The sequence below is a fragment of the Pimephales promelas genome, chromosome 4 (assembly GCF_988280905.1).
Source record: "Pimephales promelas chromosome 4, fPimPro1.hap1.1, whole genome shotgun sequence".
Classification (NCBI taxonomy): domain Eukaryota; kingdom Metazoa; phylum Chordata; class Actinopteri; order Cypriniformes; family Leuciscidae; genus Pimephales; species Pimephales promelas.
Window position 1 is genome coordinate 32,244,617 of NC_142772.1, and position 11,279 is coordinate 32,255,895.

The 11,279-nt window shown below is 39.1% G+C and overlaps 1 protein-coding gene across 1 annotated transcript; it reads left to right on the plus strand.

Moving 5' to 3' along the window:
• LOC120469712 (myosin heavy chain, fast skeletal muscle) lies at window positions 1-10,386 on the plus strand. The gene is made up of 40 exons (XM_039658860.2): window positions 1-47; window positions 255-476; window positions 559-702; window positions 788-944; window positions 1,052-1,079; window positions 1,186-1,300; window positions 1,447-1,539; window positions 1,669-1,732; window positions 1,826-1,924; window positions 2,005-2,108; window positions 2,191-2,329; window positions 2,490-2,608; window positions 2,704-2,853; window positions 2,936-3,106; window positions 3,197-3,497; window positions 3,617-3,687; window positions 3,832-3,919; window positions 4,038-4,155; window positions 4,253-4,376; window positions 4,480-4,616; window positions 4,704-4,959; window positions 5,055-5,297; window positions 5,395-5,571; window positions 5,668-5,813; window positions 5,909-5,999; window positions 6,141-6,530; window positions 6,613-6,739; window positions 7,101-7,219; window positions 7,299-7,495; window positions 7,579-7,762; window positions 7,872-8,037; window positions 8,165-8,289; window positions 8,394-8,702; window positions 8,820-9,023; window positions 9,111-9,236; window positions 9,326-9,496; window positions 9,681-9,785; window positions 9,865-9,960; window positions 10,038-10,169; window positions 10,286-10,386. Exons 2-40 carry the CDS (start codon window positions 270-272, stop codon window positions 10,304-10,306), a joined length of 5,814 nt encoding a protein of 1,937 aa, XP_039514794.2. The 5' UTR covers window positions 1-47; window positions 255-269; the 3' UTR covers window positions 10,307-10,386.
• The last annotated feature ends 893 nt before the right edge of the window (window positions 10,387-11,279 follow it).

Here is an 11,279-nt window from a genome sequence, read left to right on the forward strand (position 1 = left end):
ATTACAGGGTGCAGTAAATTCATCAGTACTTGTGGAAGATTGGAAAGGTAACTGATGTTAATGACTAGATAAAACACTAGCTCAAACATTCAAAATAGTAAAAAAAATCTAAAGCAAAATCTGTTCAGAAATTAGGAATAAAAAGGATATTGTTTTTGGATTCACTGTAGGTAACCGCAATAATGGGGATTATAGAGGAAAAGGCCACTTTGATGTTATAAGAGTAATTTTTTCTCCTGATATTTAAATTTCAGAAGTAAGCCGCCACCATGAGTACGGACGCAGAGATGGCCATTTACGGCAAGGCTGCCATTTACCTTCGTAAGCCTGAGAAGGAGAGAATCGAGGCTCAGAGCAAACCATTTGATGCCAAGACTGCCTGCTATGTGGCTGATGACAAAGAGTTGTACCTCAAGGGAACAATCAAGAGCAAAGAGGGTGGCAAAGCCACAGTTATTTTGCTTGACACTAAGGAGGTACATTTTAATAGATGTTCATATTGCACAAAGTCCTACATATTGTTTTGTCTATCTATTATCTGATTGATCAAATTCATAGGAGAGAACAGTAAAGGAGGATGACGTCTACCCAATGAACCCTCCCAAATATGACAAGATTGAGGACATGGCCATGATGACCCATCTCAATGAAGCCTCTGTGCTGTATAACCTCAAAGAGCGTTATGCTGCATGGATGATCTACGTAAGTTCTGAAAACAGCAAACAAAAGCATTTAAGTTATTTTTGTCTGTGTTGTTTCAATCTGACCACTTCTCTGCTCATTTCAGACCTACTCTGGACTCTTCTGCGCAACTGTGAACCCCTACAAGTGGCTCCCAGTGTATGATGCAGAAGTGGTGTCTGCCTACAGAGGCAAAAAGCGTATGGAGGCCCCACCCCACATCTTCTCTGTCTCTGACAACGCCTATCAGTTCATGCTGACTGGTAAGATCTGATTTAGGAGATCTGAATTAAATATAAGCTGGAATTCACATCCATATTTTTTTTATATAAAACAATTGCTGAAACATTATTACCCTTTGAATTAACAGACAGAGAGAACCAGTCTGTCCTGATTACGTATGTATCAAGCCTTCAGTTAGAGTTGTTGAGAACAGTCATATTTTCCTCTTGTGGAACTTCCACATGTCTAACATCCTCTGACTTCTGATTTCTCATAAACCAGTGGAGAATCTGGTGCTGGAAAGACTGTGAACACCAAACGTGTCATCCAGTACTTCGCCACAGTTGCAGTGTCAGGTGGTGGTGACAAGAAGAAAGAGACTTCTGGCAAAATGCAGGTATGAGATATAAAACTATCTACATATTATTTTTAATGGTGGTAATTTTCACTCATCTCATACATAATATTTGAATTGGTGAAATTCCTATAAGTAGTGTTTAGTCGTTACATAGAAAATAACTGAAAACCCTTAAAACATCACAGGGCTCTCTTGAGGACCAGATCATTGCTGCCAACCCTCTGCTTGAGGCTTATGGTAATGCCAAGACTGTGAGAAATGACAACTCCTCTCGTTTTGTAAGTTAACCACTTTTTATTTACATGTAGTTTAAATATTCAGTTGTGTTGGATTTTTCTATAAAGATACTTTGTTTTATTATTATCATAATTAATAATAATAATATTTTGGTATTATGATTTAAACAGGGTAAATTCATCAGAATTCACTTTGGCACAACTGGAAAACTGGCTAGTGCTGACATTGAGACATGTAGGTGGACATGATTTCACTGCTCCATCCTGAACATCTGTCTTTATCTGTCACTCTTCAGATGATTGTGACTCAAGTACATTCTGTCAACAGATCTGCTGGAGAAGTCTAGAGTGTCATTCCAGCTTCCAGATGAGAGAGGCTACCACATCTTCTTCCAGATGATGACCAACCATAAGCCTGAGATTATTGGTAGGTGCACATATTTAATTCATTCAATGTTTCAGATAATATTGTAAGATGCTCTTTCATAAATGCTGTGTATTTTACAGAAATGTCGCTCCTCACCACCAACCCCTATGACTACCCCATGTGCAGTCAGGGTCAGATCACAGTGGCCAGTATTGATGATAAAGTTGAGCTGGATGCTACTGATGTGAGTCATTGCTATTTGGATATTGACATATTTTATTTAAATATGGCAAATCTTTTTTTTTATTTTTCTCTGTGATTTACAGGATGCTATTGACATTCTTGGCTTTAGTGGTGAGGAAAAGATGGGAATCTACAAGTTCACTGGAGCTGTGCTTCATCATGGCAACATGAAGTTCAAGCAGAAGCAGCGTGAGGAGCAGGCTGAGCCTGATGGCACAGAGGGTGAGACTACATTGTACTAATGTGTGTCATGACATGCAGTGCTTTGAATGGAGAGAGCCATATTTCTGTTTTGACAAAGAAAAAAAAGGATGGTTTTAGTTTAGTTTTCAAGGCAAGAAAGAAGATAAAAAAAATGTTCACGCAACTTGTTTATTTGCAGAGGCTGACAAAATCGCCTACCTTCTGGGTTTGAACTCTGCTGATATGCTGAAGGGTTTGTGCTACCCCAGAGTCAAGGTCGGAAATGAGTATGTGACCAAAGGCCAGACCGTGCCACAGGTATAGTAACATTCCAGCATGCCATGTGTTTAACCTAAAATTCAGGCTAATTATTGCAGAACCAGAATACAATATCCTCTCTATCCTACTTACAGGTGTACAACTCTGTTAGCGCCTTGGCCAAATCTATTTATGAGAGGATGTTCTTGTGGATGGTCATTCGTATCAACCAGATGTTGGACACGAAACAACAAAGAAACTTCTTCATTGGTGTGCTGGATATTGCTGGCTTTGAGATCTTTGATGTAAGAATGATTCTTTTCTCTTTTTTAATGGCACATTGAGTGATATTCAGAAGTCAGTAAATGGTACTGTTTTGTCCTCCAGTTCAACAGCATGGAGCAGCTGTGCATCAACTTCACCAATGAGAAACTGCAACAGTTTTTCAACCACCACATGTTTGTGCTGGAGCAAGAGGAGTACAAGAAGGAGGGCATTATTTGGGAGTTCATTGACTTCGGCATGGACTTGGCTGCTTGCATTGAGCTCATTGAGAAGGTTTTTACTGGTTTATGAACTTATTCATTTCCAATTTATATACTTGAAATCTTAAAATTGTAATAATTAACAACATTCTTTTATGAACAGCCCATGGGTATCTTCTCCATCCTTGAAGAGGAGTGCATGTTCCCCAAGGCTTCAGACACTTCCTTCAAGAACAAGCTATATGATCAACATCTTGGCAAGAACAATGCTTTCCAGAAACCAAAGCCTGCCAAAGGCAAGGCTGAAGCCCACTTCTCCCTGGTTCACTACGCTGGAACTGTGGACTACAATATCGCAGGCTGGTTGGACAAGAACAAGGATCCACTGAATGACTCTGTTGTGCAGCTGTACCAGAAGTCTTCTGTCAAACTGCTGGCTACTCTCTACCCACCTGTCGTTGAGGGTAAAAAACTGAAGTGTTAACATGATTATGTACATCATTTTAACCAAACTTTGATTCAGGGTTGCACTCTTTTCTTGTTATTACATTATATTTGTTCTTTTGTCTCTTTATTTGAATAGAGACTGGTGGCGCCAAGAAGGGAGGCAAGAAGAAGGGTGGCTCCATGCAGACTGTGTCTTCTCAGTTCAGAGTATGTGTTTGCTAGAAAGCAGAAGTGAAAAATGATGCAATTGAAAGCAGTGCCTGTACATGAGCTTCTTGACCATAGGAAAATAATTAATCAATAACTGAGAGAATGTAAGTAAGAATACTAAATCTTTTCATGATTAAACAGGAGAACTTGGGCAAGCTCATGACAAACTTGAGGAGCACCCACCCTCACTTTGTGCGTTGTCTGATTCCCAATGAGTCCAAGACTCCAGGTAAAGTAATAAAGGGCTTACAGATATTATCACATTAAGGCAATATTTAATGCATGTAATAATAACAACAACAACAACGTTAATTTAACAAGTTTATTATGTAAAATGTTAATTTTAGGTCTCATGGAGAACTTCCTGGTTATCCATCAGCTGAGGTGTAATGGTGTATTGGAGGGTATCAGAATCTGCAGAAAGGGTTTTCCCAGCAGAATCCTCTATGGTGACTTCAAGCAGAGGTAAATTGGACCATATGAAAATATACATTATATACATATACAAGAGTAGGAAGCTCTTTATTAGAAGATATAAAACATTTTGATAAATCGTCCATAGATACAAGGTGCTGAATGCCAGTGTTATCCCAGAGGGACAGTTTATTGATAACAAGAAGGCCAGTGAGAAACTCCTGGGATCCATCGATGTTAATCATGATGAGTACAGATTTGGGACCACAAAGGTTAATATTCAGCTTTACAACTTTCAAAAATCCAGTGATCATGATCATTTAACCTATACAGGTGAATTAATATATGTAAATGTACTGTTTTACATGAATTCAGGTGTTCTTCAAAGCTGGTCTTCTGGGTGTTCTTGAGGAGATGCGTGATGAAAAACTGGCGACTCTGGTCACAATGACTCAGGCTCTCTGCCGAGGTTACCTGATGAGGAGGGAGTTTGTGAAGATGATGGAAAGGAGGTGAGTATTGCATGGACACAGGTGACATCCACAATAACTGTAAAAACTGTGAACTGGTTATGCCATTTAATGATGAATTATTCACAGGGAGTCTATTTACACCATCCAATACAACATCCGTTCATTCATGAATGTCAAACACTGGCCATGGATGAAGGTTTATTACAAGATTAAGCCTCTGCTGAAGAGTGCCGAGACTGAAAAGGAGCTGGCAACCATGAAAGAGGACTTTGTCAAATGCAAAGAGGCTTTGGCTAAGGCTGAAGCCAAAAAGAAGGAGCTTGAAGAGAAGATGGTAGCACTGTTGCAAGAGAAAAATGATCTGCAGCTGCAAGTGCAATCTGTGAGTATATTTTATAGTTAACTGAATACTGGCTCCATTAAACATGAGTAAGGTTGTTTCCAATGAAATAGCAATCTACTGTATTTTACTAACAGGAATCTGAGAATCTCTCAGATGCTGAGGAGAGATGTGAGGGTCTGATCAAAAGCAAAATCCAGCTTGAAGCTAAACTCAAGGAGACAACTGAGAGACTGGAGGATGAGGAAGAAATCAATGCTGAACTGACAGCCAAGAAGAGGAAACTGGAGGATGAGTGCTCTGAGCTGAAGAAAGACATCGATGACCTGGAGCTCACCTTGGCTAAAGTGGAGAAGGAGAAACATGCTACTGAGAATAAGGTTAGATATTGAGTTGGTTTAAGATTTAATTTAATCTCTATTTACAGTAATATGTTGATATAGAAAAAAATGCTTATTTGGAACAAAAATCATACAGGTCAAGAACTTAACTGAGGAAATGGCAGCTCAGGATGAGAGCATTGCCAAGCTTACGAAGGAGAAGAAAGCCCTCCAAGAGTCACATCAGCAGACACTGGATGATCTTCAGGCCGAAGAGGACAAAGTCAACACCCTGACCAAATCCAAGACAAAGCTTGAGCAGCAAGTTGATGATGTGAGTTTCTATTTAAACATGTAATTAATTCATTAAATCAACTACCTCTTTTGCTTTGATCAAAAATGATATATTTTGTATATCATTGTCCTGTAGCTTGAGGGTTCCCTTGAACAAGAGAAGAAGCTCCGCATGGACCTGGAGAGAGCCAAGAGAAAGCTTGAAGGAGACCTGAAATTGGCTCAAGAGTCCATCATGGACCTGGAGAATGACAAGCAGCAATCTGAGGAGAAAATAAAAAAGTAATTAAAGCATGAAATCTTTTAAAAAACATTTTAAAACGTTACTGTTGTGTAATGTTTTTTTTTTTTACAAACCACTTGTTGAACACCCCCAGGAAAGATTTTGAAACAAGTCAGCTGCTTAGCAAGATAGAAGATGAACAATCTTTGGGTGCTCAACTCCAAAAGAAGATCAAAGAGCTTCAGGTTTTTTTTAAATGATATATATATATATATATATATATATATATATATATATATATATATATATATATATATATTAATGCTTGTCCAAGGTAAAGGTCAAATAAAGACTAGTAAGATTTCATGAATTACTTTCCAACATAGGCTCGCATTGAGGAACTGGAGGAAGAGATTGAGGCTGAGCGTGCTGCTCGTGCCAAGGTTGAGAAGCAGAGAGCTGATCTCTCCAGGGAACTGGAGGAGATCAGTGAGAGGCTTGAGGAGGCTGGAGGAGCCACTGCTGCTCAGATTGAGATGAATAAGAAGCGTGAAGCTGAATTCCAGAAGCTGCGTCGGGATCTTGAAGAGTCCACCCTCCAGCATGAAGCTACTGCTGCTGCCCTCCGCAAGAAGCAGGCAGACAGTGTGGCCGAGCTGGGAGAGCAAATCGACAACCTGCAGCGTGTCAAGCAGAAGCTTGAAAAAGAGAAGAGTGAATACAAAATGGAGATTGATGATCTTTCCAGCAACATGGAAGCTGTTGCCAAAGCAAAGGTTTGAGAACTGTTTCTAAACAAAAATAGGAAATATAACAAATATTTAAGATTCTTGAGAATCAAATCAAATGTGTTTACAGGCTAATCTTGAGAAGATGTGCCGCACACTTGAGGACCAACTTAGTGAAATTAAGTCCAAGAATGACGAGAACCTTCGCCAGTTAAATGACCTTAGTGCTCAAAGAGCAAGACTTCAAACTGAGAATGGTAAATATAAAAAATATCAAACAAAATAATACAGCATTTTATTTTCTCCTCTAACAAATGCAGATGAAGAATTAGTATAAGTAAATCATCCTCCATTTAACATATTAGGTTACATTGACGATGATTTACTTACACAAAGGATGAGATCCTTTGACCTCATCCTCAATGCTCATTAATTATGTTTTTATAAAATAAATGAAGGTAATCTATCGTTTCCTGCTGGTATTGAGAATCAAACCAGTGACCTTTGGGTTAAAAGTCATGTAATCAATTTCCCCAGCCTAATTGTGTAGCAAATGCTTTTCTCATAATATTAAATGGTTTATTTTGAGTTGAACGGACATGGTGAACATTTTAACAGGTGAGTTTGGCCGTCAGCTGGAGGAGAAGGAGGCTCTGGTTTCTCAGCTCACCAGAGGCAAACAAGCTTTCACACAGCAAATTGAGGAGTTAAAGAGGCAAATTGAAGAGGAGGTTAAGGTAATATAGCACAATCATGCACATAGTTGTCAATTACTTTACTGTAGATAAAAGCTAATATTATGTGACTGTCTCCTAGGCTAAGAACGCACTGGCCCATGCTGTGCAATCAGCCCGTCATGACTGCGACCTGCTCCGTGAGCAGTTTGAGGAAGAGCAGGAGGCAAAGGCTGAGCTGCAGCGGGGAATGTCAAAGGCTAACAGTGAGGTTGCTCAGTGGAGAACCAAATATGAAACTGATGCCATCCAGCGCACTGAGGAGCTTGAAGAGTCCAAGTATGTATATTATTGTATAATATTTCCAATTTCTACAGCTATTTTATAGATTTGAATTCAAAATAATATGTATTACCTAACAGGAAGAAGCTGGCTCAGCGTCTGCAAGAGGCAGAGGAACAAATTGAGGCTGTGAACTCCAAATGTGCATCTCTGGAGAAGACCAAACAGAGACTCCAGGGTGAGGTGGAGGACCTCATGATTGATGTGGAGAGAGCCAATGGATTGGCTGCTAACCTTGACAAGAAACAGAGGAACTTTGACAAGGTAAAAAAAAAGTCTTTCTGTGAAATGATATTAACTTCTAAAAGTAGTCTGGTCTTGTTCAGCATGCTAAAAGCTAAATGAATCTGATCTTGAAATATTTCCACCAAAGGTCCTGGCAGAATGGAAGCAGAAATATGAGGAAGGTCAGGCAGAGCTGGAAGGTGCCCAGAAAGAGGCTCGTTCACTCAGCACTGAACTGTTCAAGATGAAGAACTCCTATGAGGAGAGTCTGGATCACCTGGAGACCCTCAAGAGAGAGAACAAGAATCTGCAGCGTAAGAATGAAACCAACTGAGAAACAAAGAATGAAAAGACTTTAATGTTCTAATTCTAAATTGCTCTTTAAAAAGTAAACATATGTGATTATGATTACACATAGCTAATATTTTTTTCTTTCTATAGAGGAGATTTCCGATCTGACAGAGCAGATAGGTGAGACTGGTAAGAGCATCCATGAGCTGGAAAAGGCCAAGAAGACAGTGGAGACTGAGAAGGCAGAGATTCAGACCGCCCTGGAGGAGGCTGAAGTGAGTATTTGAAGATCAATATGGATATCTTGCTAGAACCATCATACTGTGTTGTTAATGAATAATTTTGTTCTGATATTTAAATGTTGCTTCATTTGTCATAGGGTACACTGGAGCATGAGGAGTCCAAGATTCTTCGTGTCCAGCTTGAGCTAAACCAGATCAAGGGAGAGGTTGACAGGAAGCTTGCAGAGAAGGATGAGGAGATGGAGCAGATCAAGAGGAACAGCCAGAGAGTCATTGAATCCATGCAGGGCACTCTGGACTCTGAAGTCAGGAGCAGGAATGATGCCCTGAGAATCAAGAAGAAAATGGAGGGAGACCTTAATGAGATGGAGATTCAGTTGAGTCACGCCAATCGCCAGGCTGCTGAGGCCCAGAAACAGCTCAGGAACGTTCAGGGACAACTCAAGGTATGTGACTTCTTTTCGACTTTGGGATGTATTAATATGTTTGTATAATCTAACTTTTGTTAGATTATGGTCACCAGAAAACACATTGAAAGCTTATTCTATTATTGTTATGTTCAGGATGCCCAACTGCACCTTGATGATGCCCAGAGAGGACAGGAAGACATGAAGGAGCAGGTGGCCATGGTGGAGCGCAGAAACACTCTGATGCAGTCTGAGATTGAGGAGCTGAGAGCTGCTCTGGAGCAGACAGAGAGAGGCCGCAAAGTGGCTGAACAAGAGTTGGTGGACGCCAGTGAGCGTTGTGGGCTGCTGCACTCTCAGGTAAGGTTTTTTTTTTTTTTTACAATGAAATGAATGAAATTGAGAGCACTATTTAAAGTGTCCAAACTGCTGCTTTCTATTTTGTAGAACACAAGTCTCCTGAACACCAAGAAGAAGCTTGAGGCGGACCTTGTTCAGGTCCAGAGTGAAGTTGATGACACTGTACAGGAAGCCAGAAATGCAGAGGAGAAGGCCAAGAAGGCCATCACTGATGTGAGCAACAGTAGCTGCCAAATGTTTCTAAAGATACTTGTGTACTTGAAAAAATGTGGATCTAATGACTTTCTGTATTAATGCAAAAGGCTGCAATGATGGCAGAAGAGCTGAAGAAGGAGCAGGACACCAGTTCTCACCTTGAGAGAATGAAGAAGAATCTGGAGGTCACAGTGAAGGACCTGCAGCACCGCCTGGATGAGGCTGAGAATCTGGCCATGAAGGGAGGAAAGAAACAACTCCAGAAACTGGAGTCCAGAGTAAGATTGCCTTTATTCTGATGTTAATAGTTATGATCTGAAAGGTATAAATTGTGTACTGCTTTAATACTTTATTTCATTTTATTTAATAAATATATTAATATTTATTTATTAATATTTTGGACAGTCTAAACATATTTTCATCGCCTGTAATAATTTTACTAATATCTCCCATTAACTAAAGGTCCGTGAGCTTGAAGCTGAAGTTGAGGCAGAGCAGAGACGTGGAGCTGATGCTGTTAAAGGTGTCCGCAAATATGAGAGGAGAGTCAAGGAGCTCACCTACCAGGTACAAAACAATGTCTAGCAAAATTCAGGTCACTATAATCTGAGTATGTTCTAGTCTGATCCTTGTTCATTATCTGCAGACTGAGGAGGATAAGAAGAACCTCAACAGACTGCAGGATCTGGTTGACAAGCTTCAGCTGAAGGTCAAGGCTTACAAGAGACAGGCTGAAGAAGCTGTGAGTATCTCATTTGAGAACTGTAAACACCTTGTGAACTTATTATATTCCTGATCTAATCGTATGTGACATTTCAGGATGAACAAGCCAACACTCACCTGTCCAAGTTGAGGAAGGTGCAGCATGAGCTGGAAGAGGCTGAGGAGCGTGCTGACATCGCTGAGTCACAGGTCAACAAGCTTAGAGCCAAGAGCCGTGATGCTGGAAAGGTAATCTTTCTCACATGATTTTTCAAACATACTTGCATCTTAAAGCTTTTATTTGGCCATAAATTGTTCCATTTTATATTCATACAGATTTTTATTGTTGTAACTTTTTTTTTCAGAGCAAAGAGGCAGCAGAGTGAAACTCTTCACATTCACTGTCACAAGCTCCCATTTGCCTCTGAAAAGGTGCAATTGCTCAATAAAACGTAATATTCTTCAACATCTTTCATTTCAATTGTTTTTTGTCATTCTCTTCTCCATATCCTAATGGATTTTTTTATGTGTATTATATTTATTTTCATATACAGCAATCTCCTCAATAGTTATAGCTTCAAAAAATAATTTTAATTGAACAATGAGCTTTTAACCAGTATAACTACTTATTGCACTAGTTAACTTCCACTAGTTAAATACTGTTGTAAATTATTCTCAATAACTCAACCATTAAAAATGGAAAAAACAGACAATAAAAATACAACTTGAATTATTTCTTACCACTGAATTGCACAGTGCAGAGATGGACATACCCCTTTACTTTTTAGTTAGTAAACAAGCACCTTTGGGTTACAAATGCTAAAATTATGCTTCAATTATGTCAGATCTTTCTATTGTGAATCACTTTTAAATTATATAAGCTCTCACATTTAGACTGATATGAAACTCTTCTTGCTACCCTGGTTAAAATTTTTGATCAAATAGAACATTCTAGGATCTAGGTCAAATATTGTGATCTTTCTTTTTTAAATAGCTGTATGTCAACAGAGAGAGAGAGAGAGAGAGAGAGAGAGAGAAAACGAGTCCACTTTATTTGAGCCAAATAAGTAATTTTGTTTTTAGTCTTTAAAGAGGCTTTTTAAGGTGTAAAGTCTAAAAATAAAATGTACAATTTTGAAATTTCAGATTACTTAATATGCACAGCATGTAAAAGCTTGTACAGGCAGATAACAAATTATGAGACTCTAATAAATTATTAAACTAAAAATGTACGTATGAGTTTAATTAGTACGAGTACAACCAAAGACTTGTCACTTTAGAACAATATGACTCAGTTTATTTCATGATAATCATTATATGGTGAGGTTGAAGCAAGGAGGAATCAGGATCCAAATGCAG